Source organism: Lissotriton helveticus, chromosome 7 (genome assembly GCF_964261635.1).
Source record: "Lissotriton helveticus chromosome 7, aLisHel1.1, whole genome shotgun sequence".
NCBI classification, from domain to species: Eukaryota; Metazoa; Chordata; class Amphibia; order Caudata; family Salamandridae; genus Lissotriton; species Lissotriton helveticus.
The window spans coordinates 1,735,026,558-1,735,045,473 of NC_136068.1; the positions used below are offsets into that span (position 1 = coordinate 1,735,026,558).

The 18,916-nt window shown below is 47.4% G+C and overlaps 1 protein-coding gene across 1 annotated transcript in view; it reads left to right on the top strand.

Moving 5' to 3' along the window:
- LOC144770716 (lens fiber membrane intrinsic protein-like) overlaps positions 1-18,916 on the top strand; it is a 67,439-nt gene that overhangs the window by 16,244 nt on the left and 32,279 nt on the right. Inside the window, exons 2-3 of the mRNA XM_078655447.1 lie at positions 6,334-6,533; positions 16,589-16,738. Coding sequence (XP_078511573.1) covers positions 6,374-6,533; positions 16,589-16,738 — 310 coding nt within the window. The 5' untranslated portion in view covers positions 6,334-6,373. The remainder of the gene's footprint in view (positions 1-6,333; positions 6,534-16,588; positions 16,739-18,916) is intronic.

Below are 18,916 nucleotides of genomic sequence, written 5' to 3' on the forward strand. Positions count from 1 at the left end.
CCTGAAAATGACCCCGATGTGCCCCCTATACACGACTGTGTGACTCTCACGGACGAACAGACCAGGAGTAGAATTGACCTCCGAGACATTGCTTTTACAGACCCTGATGGAGAACTATGGGTAGACGGTTCTTGTATCAAACTCCCAGACGGCACCACCTCAGCTGCCTATGCGGTGACGACAGCCCGAACAGTAGTTGAAACAGCCCGCATCGCGCAACGATCCGCACAGGCGGCAGAGCTAATTGCCCTCACACGAGCATGTATCATAGCAGCAGGAACCACAGCGAACATTTACACAGACAGCCAGTATGCCTTCAGGGTGGTTCATCATTTTGGGCTCTTGTGGAGGGAAAGGGGATTCCTGACGTCCCACGGCACACCCATCCTTCACGGAGATCTAGTCTCCGCCCTGATTGAAGCAGTTCTCCTCCCCAAACGATTAGCGGTAATCAAATGCCAGGCACACAAGAAGGTGACGGACTTAGTTGGACAGGGAAACGCACTGGCCGACATCACTGCCCGAACCACAGCTGAGAATAGGACGACGACACGCATGTATGTGACCAGGTCACAAGCAGAAAAATGGACTGACGCTAGGGAAACGATTAGGGACATCCAGTCGGCCAGCACACCTCACAAACTGACTGAGTGGGCACGGGTGGGTCTAAAGGACGATGAAGGCTGCTGGCGGACAAAAGACACAAACAAGTGGTTGCTGCCTGACTCATACTTGATTCCCATACTGACTATGGCACACTCCCCTGTACACATAGGTTCTGCCCCCATGATTGAACTCATTTCCAAAGTCTGGCACAACAACAAAATCCCCGATTCAGCCAAACGCCTGGTCCAGCAGTGCCTTATCTGCCTACAACACAACCCCGGGAAAGGAACTGTGGTACCCCGGGGAGGGTTTGGGACCCCCGACCACCCCTTTGAGGTCCTTCAGATGGATTACATCCAGCTGGAGAGATGCCAAGGCTTGAAGTACGTATTAGTCATTGTATGTGCCTTCAGCAAATGGGTGGAAGCCTATCCAACCCGTGATAACACTGCCATGACTACTGCCAAAGTACTACTGAAAGAGTTTTTCCCTCGCTACGGCCTTTGTCGAATTTTATGGAGCGACAATGGCCCCCACTTCATAGCTGAAGTTATCCAACTAATCTTGAAGGGGCTGGGGGTAAAGCAGAGGTTTCATGCGGTCTTCCACCCCCAATCCGCTGGCCTAGTTGAGCGACACAATGCTACACTGAAACTGAAACTGTCAAAAATAGTGGCCACCACAGGACTTAAGTGGCCAGATGCCCTCCCACTGGCATTGCTATCGATGCTCTCCACTCCCACTAAGCACCACTTGACCCCCTACGAGGTCGTGTTTGGGCGACCCATGAACCTCTGGACTGCCCCCAAACCGACCTCCATTCACGACGTCCCCGACGTCCTGCTGTCAGATTATTTGTACAAATTAACTAAAACGTTGTCTGTCATTCATCAACAGGTGCAGCAGGCCATCCCCGATGCTTCCAGGGGTCCCGGTCACGATATCCAACCGGGGGATTATGTTTTAATCTGGAATTTCCAACGGGCAAAGAGTCTGGAACCCCGGTGGACTGGCCCCTGGCAAGTACTGATCACCACTCGGACGGCTCTTCGAGTGGAGGGAAAAAGGCACTGGCTGCACGCACACCACTGCAAGAAGGTCTCCTCGACCCTGGCCACGACAGAAAACGTCGACACCCAAGAAGAGCTCCTGAACAAAGACCGGCCATCACTGAACTGCTATCCTGATACAGAGGCACTTGAACTTGCAAAATTCTCTGATCCCACTGTGCCATCCCGGGAAGGGTATTTCCTGCGTCGAAAGGAGGGAGCTTCGGCTAAGTAGACCACGGACTAAGTTAAAATCTCAGAACGGTGGCCTAAAACAACCAAGGGTTACCCGGAGAGAAGCTAAACAAAGTCTGTGGTTCTGCCCACTACCGAGCACCTTGAAGATGATGGAAGCGCCAGATAAGAAGATGATGGAAGCGCCAGACAAGAAGATGATGGACGCAACCGGAAATACCCACTACAGGAACCCAAAGGCTGACAATTTGCACAAATCAAAGACAATCGCCTTCTTCCTTCTCTTCCTCCTTTGCCTCCTCCTCATGACTTCCTTCTGGATCTTGGAGGACAGCACACCCGCTCATCAGATGTTGCCGACCACTGCACAGCCAACCACCATGAAAGAGCATCACCTGATTTCCCTTTCGCCTCAGCTCCGAGAAAGGCGTAAAGAGTTCTGGAACAATTCCTTCGTGCAACTATTGCACCAACACAACCTTGCTGCAAAAGCCACGAACTGCTAGATCTGCGGGTTGCTCCCGCATGCCACTGAACACTCCATCCCCTTCATCCCTTCTCCTTTCTCAGTTCACGGCTCCTGCCTCGCCTGGTTGATCCTCTTGCAGGAAAGCCACAAGGACAACGCCGCTTCTGGTCAAACAGTGTCACACTTCTACTATGGGTTCTGGCTGAACAAAACAGGAAGGACGTCTGCCCCCTTTTGTCCTGTGACCTCAGGTTCCGCCTTCCATATGAACATCCCTGCCAAAGAAAGAGTCGAAATGCAAGTGCTCCACAATCCAGCCAGACCCACCTTCTCCCACCTGCGGAAGCGAACGGCTGCCACTCTGACTGTGGCCCTGTCTGTCATCAATGTCACAGGACTCGTGTGCCTCGAAGGCCAGGGAACACAGCTGGTGGGTCACAGTTCCTGCCACATCACCAGAACATTGGTCTCCGTTAATCCCCCCTCCTTTGTTGCTTCTCCGAATATGTACTTTGTTTGTGGCATCAAAGCTTACACTTGGCTCCCGAAAGGTTGGAGGGGTACGTGCTACATCGCCTTCATTCTTCCTCCCACGTATGTGGCCACAGCCTACCATCACCGGCAAAAGCGCGCCGGAGACATTGGACAAGCCGACTCCACCGGAGCACAGTTCCTGGATGCGGTGAAGGGACTTGTTCCTCTGTGGGGCCCAATGGCAAATAGCCGCGCTATCCGACACCTGACTCAGGCAGTAGAAACAACCATTAACATCACGGCTGGCATCCTCGCTAACAACACGGCTGAGCTTCAGGCAGTCCGCCTGGTGGCTCTTCAAAACCGCCTTGTTCTAGATGTGGTTCTGGCCGACCGTGGAGGAGCATGCCGCATCATCGGCTCCAGCTGTTGCACCTACGTGCCAGATAACTCGCCTTCAGTCTACAAAGCAATCGAACACCTCCACAGACTATCCACAGAGGTTCACCAGGAGCAAGAAGGATGGTCGCTTGGAAGCTGGTTTTGGGACACTTTGAAGGACTGGGGATGGAGGTTGTTCACATTTATACTGATACCAGTCGTGGTACTGCGTGGGTGTTGCTTAGGTATTCAATGTTTGCCACCTTTGTGTTCACTCATTTCCAACTGTATGTGCCCTAAGACTTTGGACTTCAGAACTGAGCACATGAGTCCCCTCTATGAGATAGAGATACGTGGTCTTATGGGGATAGATCCGAATTGACAAGCTGGCGAGACATGTTAAAAGGGAGGACTGTGGAATTTTAGTTTGTGAACTGAACATCATCTGCGCCATCTTGCCCATTCCTCAGACTCACGTATGAACATACACGACAGCCATTTTAGGTACCATGGTCTCCCTGTTCACGATCGCTCGTCAGCGCACTTCCCTGACCCTGCAAGCATCCCCCATGCACCCTGGCTGCCCCCGCTCTCACATGCACAAGTCATGAACCCTCCCCTTCCGCATGACTCTGTCTCTGGGAATCACACCCCGCGCCTGACCAACACCTCCTTTCCTTCCATGAATACCCCTCTTTTGATAAACCCTTCCTCTACGCTCGATTGTCCACACCGATCCTTCCTTTCATGAATATCTCTCCTTTGATGACCCCTTCCTCTGAGCCCGATTGTCTGCACGGACCGCTGGTCATCCCTTAGCCTGAGGATACAGTTTATTGCCCACTACTGTATGCACTCGCCCCTCTTCAAAGGAGCTACTATTGATCATGACCTCCCCACCCCCTGAGATTCGATCAGGCGCGCACATTCCAAAGGAATCATGGCGGAACACTCAGCTGCGTGATAGCCCCCTCTTATTGTATGGGGGGTGAGGACCTCTACTGTAGCCACGTGTTGGAATGAGCCGGAACTGGGGGGGGGGGTACCGAGGATGTCTTTTTCATTACTTCACAATGTCTTTATTGTAATAAAGAGCGGTCACATGTCGTAAACCAGTGTATAAAAGGTCAGGCCTCAGAGAGGCTGAGAGAGCACCTCGAGACGATACCTTGTTGTCCGATCTGATGTGTTCTGCTCCGTCGGAATAAAACTTGTTTCCTGTCTTCCTGTCTCCAGCGCCTGCCTCTCTATTTGATAAACTTTGTATGGTATTAGAGGCGTTTAACGCCGGGCAAAATTACTTAAGAACCATCGACTAAATTGCCTGACCATTTTGCTGATTTTCCTCAAGGCAGCTGACAAAAACCCCAGATATTTTATTATCGTTTAATTTTTCTGCTGCTTGCTGAAACAGCGTGTGCAAGGAGGGGCAGGCAGGGCCATGGGAGTGGGGAGGAGGAGTGGTAGGTGCACTTTTAATTGCGCATGTCAGTTTGGCTAGCTGCCTTAGGCCGGTCAAACTGACATGCGCACTTTATTGCACAGCCATGTTGAAGAAAAGGCACAGACTCCCCGTGCCTGAGCGAGCGTTATTCCATCCCGCTCAGGCCAATGTCATGCTTGAGAGCAGCATGAGGATTAGATGGGGAGTCCGTGATGCTGGCCCAGGGACTGCTGGGACCAGGAACTGGAGGCAGAGAAGTGTGAGCACGCCAGCAGCACCAGGCACGTTTTATTTTTAAATATTACCATCCCGCGCACTCCTTCTACACCCATTCCCTTGGGCACTTCCCTGCACCTTTCCCCCACCCCCTCCATCCACACACCACTGTTTCTCAGTGTCACTCACCACTGGTTTTGGCATAGGGCAGCGCAGCAAGTCATCCTGCTGCGCTGCCCTACGTCAAAGTGAAAGGGCAGGAATGCAACGTATTTATCAAATACAATTTATTTCTGTCCTTTCCCCCAGGGCTGGTGTCGTTTTGGCAGCTTAGAGCCAACGCAGGCATCCTTGCACCTTCCTGCCCATAAACATTACTGAGAGGCGTTTTCCTCTTTAGTTTTATAGAGCGCAAACTAGACCCGAGATATCAGGTATCAGAGCGCTTTACATGAGCACTAGTTTCGTTACAGAAGGGCACATACATTTTTTTTGTTAGGCATTGGGAGATTAAGTCATTTGCCTAGCATCACAGGATGTTGAGGATCGTTGCTGAGACTCGAACTCGGTTCTCCAGCTTTGAGGTCGACCTCTCTAGCCATAAGGCTACGTTTGCTCTCCTTGTTACGCCTCACCTTGAAAGGCGTAAGGTTTTGGTGCCTACCCAGGTGTACAAGCTCTTTTAAATCTGGGGAAGCTTCAAAATCCATGGTTGTTGTGTGGGAACACCCACTGCAACGCCCACGTAATGCCTTCCTAGCGCAGAGTAAGGCAATGCCGCGTTTTGCGCTACGTTGCCTTCCTCCATATTTATTAGGCCAGTCAGAAACACGAATAGTGGCCTTTGTTGGCCTCATAGACATGATTTCAAGGTTTACCACGACATCCCAAAAGGTAACGCTACAGAGGTGCAAGTGGGTCATAAATATGCCAAAAAGTTTTTTGTTTTGGCGCTTTGGTTTTATTACTAAATTCACATTTCAGTACACATTTTGTTGCCATTTCAATAGGAACTGTGCATTCTGTAAAATACTGTATTTCCATATAATGCTTAGATGTTAGATATTTGAGATAGTGCGCTCCAACATATACCACCAGCTGCAAGCCACACCCTCACTCCTCTCCTATTTAATGGGTGTGGCTCATTTGCTACACTTGTTCTTTTTGTGATGCTTGGATTTTTCAGCAGGCGATCTAAGGCTGAATGGAGCTCCCCCACTCTGAAATCAGGTCCAGCACCACTGATAAGTATGACATTTGTGAGTCAGAATGCTGGTAGAACTTTACTGTGGCAAGTTACTTACTTAATGGGCATCCATTACATTCTTCAATTTATTCCTAAAATCATTAGTAGTTGTAAAAAAAATGTAACAGTAATTTTTTTTGCAATTTAAAAAGTGTTTTTGAAAATGATTTGCAAAAGTTGTGAGAAGAAGATTTTTTCAATGGTTTTTAAACGGATCATTATTCTGATCAATATCTGGGTTATGTCTCTGCAGGTGACCCGAAGAGGATCTATTGAAATTTCCTACAATCGCGATGTCGGTTCTGAAGATGTCTTCCTTGGGCCTTCTGCTCCTCAATGTTCTCCTCCTTTTGATCTCACTCTCAACCACTCACTGGATAGACCAACCTGGCGCAAATTTTGGCCTTTGGCGCTACTGTATTCAACTTGGTTGTGGTAGTGTCCCATCTACCTGTAAGAAAGAGTTTTAAATTGTCAATATTTCAAAGACGCTAAGATATAGGATTGCATCAGCGATGTTTATGTGGACACAGAAAGTGGTAAAGGAAAGCATGAGCGCTTGAGGAGTTGGGGATCCTTTACTTACAGCATCTCAATAGTTAAGGGACTATTTCTCATGCACAAGGAACTAAGATTTTAAGTTGTATTTGTGTTTCTGTCATTCAATATTACAGATAATTTACTCAGTATGATAATTCTAGTACAGGTTTATCTGGTCTTCTACTAGCATATTGTGGTATATCGACCTAAACTTACACTCACTGCAAAGGTATAGGCTTCCAATAGATAGAATACCAAATCTGTAGTTCCCAAAGTATGCTTAACTTAAGAATTTGTTGGAAATTGATAATGTACTTGACCTCCATATGTTAAAACACATTGGTTTATTCCTTCGAGCCAGACTCATAAGACTCAGCTATCACTTGTGTGAAGTTAGTCGAAGCCTCCAGTCTGTCATTTTTGCATTTCCTCCCACAAATGACAGAAGAGAGAGACATTGGTTTCAAGACTTTCAAGATAACAATTTAGAGTTTAAGATTTTGTGCCTCCTAACCCATCACAACAAAAACTACTACAAAAATGAAAGAAGTAGACGCGTAAAATTCCTATTTGGAGTAGGTTGAAATACATCCATTCAAAACAGGAGCGGAAGAGGGATAAGACGACACAGGGGCGCCCTCCACTCAAAATCAATCATAACAAAAAAAAGCCCCAATGCCATTCACACCAGTACTTGTCATAGACGAGCAATCAAAATACAAGCCTTACAACATACGTTGAACTTAGGGCTCCTACTGCGACCACCATGAGCCTGTTGGCTGAAACTCACTCACCGTCTCGCTGTATCATCATCTGTACTTTCCTATAGTAGTAAGAGGAGCGGGCACAATGAATGTCACTATTGATGTGTATGAGTAACACTTAGTGTCTCGTCTCAAGGGTACACCACTGTCCTGCAGGTCCTCAAAAAAGGTTGTAGAGATAGCTTCCTCTAATAATAAAGTTTAGGAAAGTGCTGCTGATGATATAGCGGTCAGGTGGTGAGTATCAGCCAACAGGCTCATGGTGTTGCACACGTGAGCCACTTCCTATAATTTTTGTATATTGTCTCAATACATATAGGGTCCCCAGGTACCGTCCTCTGTTATTAAAAAGGCACTCTTGTACCGGAGCAGCACTAAGACCTAAGTGTGACATGTGTGATAGGGCATGTATTTAGAGTGCTCCTTTATGGGAAGTACTGGGTGAAAGACATTAGGGGCTTTTTTGTAGTGGTAGGTTGCAAAACAAACTACGTCATGAATAGTAGTGATGTACGTTGCAAATTGGGACTCAGTGGCCATCACAGAGATGGTGCCCTGCTAGAGTCAGTAGACCACAATGTCTGCCATTGCCTTTTAATAAAGCAAAGTTGTTGAAAAAATGGAGCCCCTTTTCCTTAAATATAATAGTGGTGCCTTGTTTGAGAGTTGGCATGGGTACCCTGAGCCTCTGCCTAGTCTCAAACAAACCTTTTTCTAAAATTCACAGAAGGAAAGGGGTGACTGAGCCAAATTTCTTGAGAAGAATATTTTCTTATTATTTTGAGCACAAAATAAAGTTTGATCTGTTGTGATAAACCACCCACTAGAGGATTCTACTCTGCTACAGACTAGGGCGTCGATTCCGATCCGGTAAAATGCGCTCCGAATCGTCGTACGGAGCATTTTTCCCCGTACGAATCGTACCCGTAAACGTCCCCGTACGTACGACGAAGTACGATCCGTACCAGGAGCCAAAGTCCGTACGAGTCGTACAGGACTCCGTACGACTAAAATATCCGTACGAGTCTCACTCGGAACCCGCTGTACACGACATCGCTACGGTTCGCGGCTGGATTTTACGACCCAGCAAGTACGATTCGTGTCGGGTACGCACCGTACGACCCTTTTCCTACAGGAGCCGAAAACAGTCGTAAACGCAGAGTTCGCGCCGAAACAGGTAAGGAACGCCCCCCCCCCCGGGTACGGCACGTACCCCCCATGATCGCAGGGGTACACGCCGTACCCCTGTGATCATGCGGGGTACGTGCCCGACACCCAGCGTACATGGGGTACGCACCGTACCCCATGTACGGTGGGTGTACGGCACGTACCCCATGTACGCTGGGTGTACGGCACGTACCCCGCATGATCACAGGGGTACGGCACGCACCCCTGCGATCATGGGGGGTACGTGCCGTACGGTGTGTAGGTGATCATGCGCTTTTCCGTACGAATCGACGTGTACCGTACGAATCGCGTCCTGGTCGGCCGATTGGGATCGGAATCGTCCGGTCGTACGGCGTCTGTATGAGTCGTACGGAAACGGCTCCGGATACGATTCGTACGGACGGGGATTTTACCGGATCAGAATCGACCCCTAGATGTATGGCATAATATGACCAGAGGGATCACATGGAGGAGATAGATCCATTGGTAGTTTTTGGAATCCTCCAATAGAAGACTGAGCAATTCCTCAGCAAATTAGAGGATATTACATCACCCCTCGACTCTAAATCCGATCCTCTGTTATCTTTTTTTTTAAACTTTATTTTTTGAGATTTTCAAAGTGCGATACAGGTGCAGTTTCACAGGTAGCAATCCTGGCAGAACATATACAACACAACACTATGTCAGGTATATAGACAATAACATGAGGGTTGAGCCTCTCTCAGCGATATTCATTATGACAAGCCGTTCCATCAATTTGTGTATACTCATCAACCTGTCGGTCCATTCAATAGTACATTTTCAAATGCAGTTCATCGCTATAGCAACAATGTATCATCAATGAGCTCACAATAATACATAAGCGCATATCCATACTCCGTACTCATTACCATTGCACTATGTCAACATTTGTATCCCAAGACTGTATGATCTGTAACCCACAGCACCCGGTCAGTATTGACTACTATTCTGTAGCAGTGTTTATATCTTCTTGAGCCTCAACCTGCGATGTAATAGGGTGTTCTACAAGGTAGCTTTTCAGGGGGTCCCATATATCCTTAGGCCTATTTCGCATCGGTTGTGTTTCTGCGTATATCTTAGTTTGATCTTGGCAATAAATAATATCAGTTAACCAATCCTTAAATTTGGGGGCTCTTCCCCTCCCCCAGCGGCATGCAACCCTACGTTTCGCAAGCAGTAAGGCAGTGTCAACAAACCTCCTAGTTGATATAGGTACCTTCAGCGTGTATCCTAGTAACATAATGAGGGGGTCTCTGTCTAGGACCCCACCTATCATCTCCTGCAGTGCTGCGTGAACCTGTGTCCAGTATGCATATACTTCTGGACATTCCCATGCCAGGTGCAGAAAACCTGCACCCTCTGCTCTGCATCGGTCACATCTGTCATTGTCTGTCAATTGAAATCTCAGTTTTTTGACTGCTGTGTAATATATCCTTTGCAGGAATTTGAAGTGTATAATCTTTAGTCTGCAGTTAGAGGAAATGCGAGCTGTGATACCACAGCAGTAGGCCCATTGCAGATCATCGATTTCGATGCCTGTGTCATCGCTCCATTGTCTGCGAGCTTTACACTGCATGCCTGCGCATTGTGTCCTGATAACCCTATAAATGTGGGAGACCAGATGGCGCCCCTCCGCAGACGTCAACATAATCTGCAGTGGCATCACTGTGTCCGGCTCAGCAGGAAAGTGTGGCAGTATACTCTTCAGTCCTTGTCGTAATCTAGCATAATAGAATAGTTCGAGAGGTGTGGGTTGATGTCCCTGAAATATCTGGTCCCTACTTTTAAGTTGACCGTTCAGGAATAGATCTCCCCATTTTCCAATGTTCATTTTCTGACACATTTTTTGAAACCCACCTTCCTGAAGCAGTGTCAGGTGGGGATGATAAGCAAGAGGCAGGTCTGGTGCATATAACAATGGGAGATGCAGTATCTTAAGTATTCGCCGCCAAGCGTCTACCGTACAGGTCACTGTGGTGAACGGTGTTTCTATCGCCTCTACAGGACCATGTATGATGCCCTTCAAGGGTAGAGGCCTTGCTATCCAGTCCTCTACTGCCAGCTGTGGCATGTAGGGTGTTGGTATGATCCAGTGATATGCGTATTGTGCCTGTGCACTCAGATAATATAAAAAGAAGTCAGGAACATCGAATCCCCCATTAGCATATGGTTGAGTAACGACAGACCATGCTAGCCGCGGCTGCTTACCTCCCCAGAACAGTCTCAGCAGTTCCGATCTTAAAGTCCTAAAAAAATAGGCACCTAGGTAGTATGGAATATTTTGAAAAAGGTACAAAAACCTAGGCAGGACTCCCATTTTAATAAGCGAGGCTCGACCCGCCATGGAAAGTGGCAGTGACTTCCAACGAGTGACATCCTCGGTTAATTTCGTGATCGCCGTGCCATAATTCAACCTTATTGTTTCTTCCTTGTCTAAAGCCACTTGGATGCCCAAATAACGGAGATCCGAGCTACACGAGTCCAGCGGGAAGTCCATTTGAAAACGAGTCACCGCTGGGGTGAGAGGAAAAAACTGCGATTTCTTCCAATTAATTTGTACGCCAGGTAAGCGTCCAAATACTATGAATTCGCGCAACAAGGGGTTAAGGTTAGTCTGAGGATCAGTAACATACAATGTCAGATCGTCCGCATATAGGGAGACATCGATCTGCCGTTGGAAGCATTTAAATGCGCTTTGCTTGTGCAATTGTCTAATACGACAGGCTAAGGGCTCAATGGCAATTGCGAAAAGCAAAGGGGAAAGCGGACATCCTTGCCTGGTGCCTCTGGTGATAAGCAGCAAATCAGATAGCTCCCCATTAATGAGCACTTTTGCCGTGGGCTCTGTGTAGAGCAGTTTGATCCAGGCAGTAAATAATTTAGGTAACCCCATTCTGTTTAGTACTGTAAATAAGTAACCCCATTCCACGGAATCAAACGCTTTTGTAGCGTCCAGGAATATGGCAGCTACCGGAATTTCTGGCGCTATGGTGCTAATCATAGAGAAAAGGATACGCAGATTGTGAGTGGTGGATCTACCAGGAACAAAACCAGTCTGGTCCGGGAGTATTATCATAGTCATAAGGAGGGAAAGCCGAGACGCCAGTATCTTTGCCAAGATTTTGGCATCACAATTTATTAGAGACAATGGTCGGTACGAATCGCACTCTGCGGGATCCTTCCCAGGCTTTAAAAGGGAAGTAATCACCACTTCCTGCATTGAACGTGGCAGCACCCCCACTTCCAGCGCATCTTCAAAAACGTCCTTCAACACCGGGGCCATTAAGTCTATGTAACATTTATAAAATTCGGCCGGGAGGCCATCCAGTCCAGGGGCCTTACCATTTTTTAATGACATAATAGCATCCCGTACCTCTTCTAGCCCCAAAGGGGCACTAAGAAATTGTCTGTGCGTATCGCTTAACCAGCATAACGCCACGTCGTCCAGGAAGTTATCAAACCGCACCTCACCTTGCTGCTGTGTAGTGTATAAACTACTGTAATGTGACTTAAACCGATGTAAAATGCTCACAGTATCTTGGCATTTCCCTCCCTCTGGTGTAAGTACTTCTAGTATGTGCGTGCTATATCGAGGGTTTTTTGTGAGTTCTGCAAGCGCTCGACCTGGTCGCTCTCCCTCGCAATATCGTCTAGCGTTCCAATGCTTACCCCTGAATTTAAGCTCTCTAGCTGCTTCCTCTTCATATTTTGTGAGTTTGTCTCGAAAGTCTTTATGGCACTGCCCCATTACTTCCTGTGTAATTTTCACCTCTAGTTCTTTCAGTTCCCGTTCCAGTTTCCTTATAGTGCCTTGAATGGCTCTCAGTACCCCACAGCTCTTGGAGATGCAGTACCCTCTGACCGTTACATTAAAGGCCTCCCATATCGTTTCCACCTCTTCCACAGACCCTTTGTTCCTGGGAAAAAACGCTGCAATCTCCTCTCCCAGTTCCACCTAAAGACCTCATCCAGCAGTGCTGTAGGTTGAAGGCGCCATGAGGGCTTCGTCTTGCCATACCCGGGCATGCTGATTTGGACCAACAGTGGACAGTGGTCCGAAAATGTCCTCGGCAAATGTATTACCTTACCCAGATCCACACTCAATCCACGAGACAGCAGGCAGTAATCAAGTCGAGCCCACGTGTTGGAATATGCGGTGAAATGTGTCCCTTCTCTAAGTGTAGCGTGAGTAAACCTCCAGCTATCGATCAATCCACCCTCTTCCATTATGCCTTTCAACACATCTCTGGCTCGTTTATTGTATTGGGCACACCCATCTGACCTGTCCATTCCTGGGACCATAGCTACATTGAAATCCCCCCCATATTACATGCATGGAACATATGTCGACCACTTTGCCCCATATTTGTGTGAAGAAATCAGGCGTGTCTACGTTAGGGGCATAACAATTTACTATTGTGACTGTTTCAGTGCCAAGTCTGCCCCATAGTAGGACATATCGCCCCTCTGAGTCCAGCTGTTCACCCAGCTTCACAAATGGCACCGTTCTCTTGATTAGTATAGCAGTACCTCTTGCGTATGCAGAATATGAAGAGAAACTTCTAACTGCCGCCCATTTGCCAGCAAATGTGTAATTAGCACGTGGTATGAGGTGTGTCTCCTGCAAGAGCGCAATTTGTATGGAATGCCTGTTCAAGTATGACAGCACATTTCTACCCTTCCTAGCGTCATTCAGACCCCGTATGTTCCAAGATAAGACGGATATCTTCGACGTCAACCCATCAGCTATCATCACAATGCACATATCAGCAGGATATAACCGAGATTTGCTTCTATTACTAGAAACCATACCTGTCTAGTTAACAGCACCCGCACCTGATTCGATCTCATTAAAGAACAACCCCCTGTCCCCTCCCATTGACATTCCCCAACTTTGTCAGACATTCTCCACCAAGTCATTGTCTCCCCCCTAAACGTTCCCAGTTCAGTGGTAACCATTTGTAAACCAGTGTCACAATGCTCATGAGCACTGCTTCTTTGCGCTCCCGTTCTGCCCTCCCTCCCCCCTCCCACTGTAGCATCCCCAACTTGCCAGCTTGCATGACCACCCCCCAACCCTGTAAACCCAACAACACCCGTGTCATCATTCAGTACAACGTTAACAAGTATTGGGGAACGCCCTCTGGGGAACAACTCTAGTTGGTCAAACTGCCACCTCTTCCTCCCCGGCCCTGCGACCTCGGGACCCTCGGGCACTTTCGGGGAGGGGAGGTGGGGCCTGGAATACTTTACCACCAGCGTTTCCGGAACCAGACGTCTGGATAGTCTGCTAGTGCATCCAGCACTCGGTAGGTAAAGGAGTAAAAAAAAAACTCATACTGTCAGTTATATAATGCCTAAGTAAGGCGTTTCGCTGCTTCCGGTGATGAGTACTAGGATTCCTCGTCAGTCTCTGGTGCGCGGGCCCAATCCGGCTGTTCCCGACCTGCTGGTCCCCGTTGCGCCGTCTTCAGGGATTGTAAATAGTCTTACACCAGCTGTGGATTAGTGAAGAACCTTTGCTTGCCCTGGTGGGTCACTCTGAGCCAGGCTGGGTACAGCAGTGCATACTCTATTTGTGCCGCCCTGAGTTTTTTCTTCACCGCCTCTCTTCCTGGACCATTGGGGTGAAGTCCGTATAAATGGAATACGTGACTCCTTCATAGCTCAAATTTTGTTTAGTACGAGCCGCCTGAAGTGTCACATCTCGATCCCTGTAATGCAACAGGCGTGCAATGATAGGTCTGGGTGGGGTCCCAGGTTTCGGTACTGGACCTAGAGATCGATGGGCTCGTTCAACTATGAATTGGGCGGAGAAAGCGTCGGCTCCAATAGCGGATAAGAGCATTTTTTCAACATATGCTTCCATCCGACCAGTATTTGTAGATTCCGGCACACCTGTGACGCGTATGTTATTGCGCCTCCTGCGCGCTTCTAAATCCTCGTTTTTGGCTGCTATAACCCTCAGCAAATTATCCATTCGCGCCAGCTGTGTCGTGTACCCCGCCGTGACATCATCGTTAGCAGATATACGCCGCTCTGTTTCCCCTATGCGTTCTTTATGCTGATCCATTTTGTGGACAATGGCGTCCATCCGGGACGACATTCTGTCCACCTTATCCACCACTGTAGCAAACCCCTGCCTGATTTCCTGTAGGAGCTGCTGATTATGCGTATCCACGGCCGGCGGGATATCTGTCGCTCTCTCATCCCTGCGTGGCGATGTAGTGGCTTGACTGGAGCTTGGGCCTTTTTTCGTATTATCAAATGTGAGTTTCGGTTAGCGGGAGTCAGGTCGCCCCATGATTGCGTTTCTCTGTGCCCAGCAGAGTCCAGGCTCATCCTATCCCATTGCAATGGCCTTTGCAGGGTCGTGTCGCAGAACTCCTCTAGTCTGTCCGAGGATGGTAGGAGAAAGCGTCACGATCCTCTGTGTATCTTATACAGGAGTTAATGTTCAGACCAAGTAGAAGGGGATGGCTTTGCGTATGCTCTGTGCCTCTTTCTTCCTTGTACTGCCGCTGCCACAGCCTATCCAGACGCTGGCCCAGCCGTATTAGTAAGCGCCACACTTGTACCCCCAGCTTAGTCTCTCCGACCTGTGGGGGGGTTTCAGCCAGCTGCACATATGCCCAAGTCAGTTGTGAGTACTGCCAGTCTTACGTAACTCTCCCGTATTATATCAATTGTCCAGACTCCCCCAGGGTCAAGCAATGTAGGCACCCTTCAGTGTGCGGTATGCTCCTTTATGCCGAAAGGCTTCTGGGCTTGCATATGGCAGATCCACCGTCTGTTATCTAGATTAAGGTTGGAACCCGTCACTATCCCCGCACTCTCCAGGCTCAGTCTGGGGTATCCTCCGTATCCTCCTCAGCTGTGGTAATCGGAGGTCAACCTTGCAGCAGCTCCAGCACCTGTGAGGTGCGTTGTATCTTAACTGCGATCGTGCTGCACTTTCCAACCGTGCAACCCCGCCGATGCACAATCTGCTGCTTTGTCCTCCCACGCTATCTGCGCTGCCGCGTATGTGCCCTCGAATAGCCGACCTCTCAGTGCTGGGTCGCGGACTAAGCTGGTGGTGTGCCGCTGAGTGTGCGGCGCCACGTAAGAACACTACTATGGCCTCAACCCAGGTCCGGCAATTGCTATCGTCGCGGGTTCCTCTCACCTCTGTCTTGCTGCAGCTTGGAATGTTTCATGCGCGCATTAATCGATTACAGTGTAGGTATCTCTCCGGTCCACAGCGCCGACGTGTCACACGAATTTCGTGGTCTGTCCCGCCAGTTCTCTTCCGTCCTCTGACCCAGCGGCCTGTACAACACGTGTGCAGCCGCGGCCTTTCCTGGATCCTCTCCCCGCACACGGCGGACCCACGGCCTCCAGTGGTAATCCCGGTTGACTTTCAGGGGCTCACCGAAGCGGCATCCGTGTTCCGATCGTCACCAAATTTTCACCGTGGGAGGGTACTAGGGTTATCTTTAGGTTCATGAGGTTTGCATCTGATTCCGTTGCTGATATGTTAGGATAAATGCCAGATTTTTTTCCAGGCTACAGGAGCCTCAGCCTTAGGCGGCCATTCTGTAGTGCGCCCTCTAGCGCCCCCCCGATCCTCTGTTATCTTTACCTTCAACATTGAGGTATAATATTTGCATGATTCGCCTTTAGTAGGGGTGAACCCCTCAAAGTAAAAAATCATCTTTTTAGGCACCGTCCTTGATCACACTTGAAAAACTAATTTTGACAGTCGTATGTGTGCTAATTTGTATTTGGAGAGCAAGGGTATTGGTGCAAAGTGGCAGATCACGGTACGAGGTGAGTGCAGGGATACAATATGGGTTTTGTAGGAGAGGTGGGGTGACCCTTTCTGTAGAAAGTGAGGCAGGGGTGCATATTTGCTTATGAACATCGTTTTCTCTGGAAAGATTCTGAGACATGTTTGCAGATCACTCAAGGTTCCCTGGAATATCCAATAAACTTAAGGGGCAGTGTCTAACTTTCTTCATTGATTGCTTTCAGCTTCCTTAGACGCCGTCCGCGCCTTCATCATCATCTCCTTCCTGCTGTTGCTGGTGGCTACCTCCTTTCAGATCCTCGAAATCTGGCACAAGACTGTTCTGGATGGGACAAATAAACAGAAGTTAACAGCAATACTGAGCCTCAGTGCAGGTGAATCATGAAAGTTATCATATGCTCACCTCGCTTTACAACATTGTGTGTGCCTCCAAAGTTTACATCAATTGTAACAATACCTTCTACACCCTACAACATAGTGGAGCAATTGGAATGAGTGAGATTGATTGGATAGGTCACCCTCCTGCGCATGGCAAAGTGGCACCAGGATCTGGCTCTGGCCAAGGTGCTCTAAACATAAGTCTTATATTGGCAGTGATCTGCTTGATAAGTATAAATAGGTTTCCACCTCTTGCCTCACGGTAGACAAGAAGTGCTCTACAAATCTACTGATTGATTGATTGCTTCTTTAATCACAAATGGATCAGTTTCCAATTGAAATAAATCCACCGGACCTAGGGATTTGGCAAGAACAAATCAGGAGTCACCCTGAACCTCAAATGTATGAGATTTGCACTATAACAGAAAAATTCTGAACAAAGAGCACAAACACTTTAGCACTGGTTATCAGTGGTAAAGTGCGCGGAGTTCTAAGGCCAGGAAAAACAAAGTCAGCACAAACAGGAGGTCTGAAGTCAAAAAGGTAGAAATCCCGCCAAGGATAATCAAAATATTCTGTAGATTATTTTTTATGAATAGATTGGAGAAAGGATAGCTTGCTTATTTCAACAAAAGTTTATTTTCCGAACAATTCTATTCCTCTACACATAAGGCTTTCTTAGGAAGTTTAATTTCACAGGTATTGGTTGTGTAGAGGTCAGAAGAGATCAGTCTTTTGTCTATATTTTCAATATCTTTTGTATTTTTAGGTGATCTTGCTTAAAATTCTAAATTAAAAATCAAAGTATAAAAAGTACACCCTAAGCAGTGTTGTAGTATTTTGTGCCCTAAACATTGTTTGGCGGGTTTTGGTTGAAACTATGTTGTTTTGTAAAGATTTATCACTTACAGTTGAGGTTTTGAGGATTCTTTTGATTTTTATCCTATTGACTTCTAACTCAAGCAACACAAACACTCACAGCTGGTTTGCACCATATGGAGTGGGATGAGAGATGGGGGAATGGTGGATGTTCAGTCATGGTAACAGTCGCATGGCGTAGATTTCTCAAAACCCAAATATAAAACTGCTATGTGGACCTCTTCATAAGATGACTGTCTGAGACCAGTGTTGAAATCAGCTTGTGTGTGCAGTGATCAGGCCAAGAATAAAACAGATGCTCTTCCCAAACCATAATGGACTTTTCGACTCATACTGTACCTGACCTTGGAAGTCTTTTTTTTTTGACAAATTACTCAAACTGTAAGTCATATTGAAACTACAAGTCGTCTTTATCATAAGGCAACATGGGGCTGGAAGTTCTGATGTAGGCATTATTTATCCATTATAATATATTGGGGCAGTCATTCTCATAAATGATCAAATATCTTTTTTGTGTGTATAGCTCAGTTTCTATTCTAAATGCATGTTTTTCAAATTCAAATTTCAGAGTTTTATTTGCATTCAGGTAGAAGGTATGATCTTTATGTACAAACAACATGAATGTAGAAGAAAGGATAAAAAGTAAAAGAAGGGGAAAAATAAAAATCTGTTGGATACTGTTGAGTGATCAGGATATAGTGAGCCAAAGTGTTAAAACAGAGAAATGCCTGTGTTTCATGCAGTTTTGTCACGCTCCCCGGGGTACTAGCCCCAGCTCCTATTCAAGACTGGATCTGATAAGTATTCCCGAACCCTAGTGTTTCGACATTGCTTGCCTACAGCCATAGCTGCTCCAAGCAGCTACTCTGTATGTATGTGAAGGAAGATGGAATAAGGGACCTGAGAAATGTATTGTGCACCACCACCACCACCAGGAGCATGGGTGATTTTTCACCTGGCTTGAAGCACACACATACAATAACCAGACCACCAGTGTCCCATCTTCTCTTACAACTGCTAGAAGTATTTTACACTGCTGATGAGGATGGGGGCCATGATGATATCACGATTTACCAGTAATAATTTCTGAAGGTGACCAGTGATGTAATTGTCTTATTATAAACGTTTATAAGGAGATAATAGAATGCTAAATATACTAAGAAATATAAATATTCAAAGGATCTTTACTCACTTGACACAGCTGCTTTGCTCTTGATCTGTCTATTTGTATAGAGCGCTAATCACCCAAGAGGGTATACAGGTGTTTGCAGATAGGAAGGCCATTCCCCCAAAAT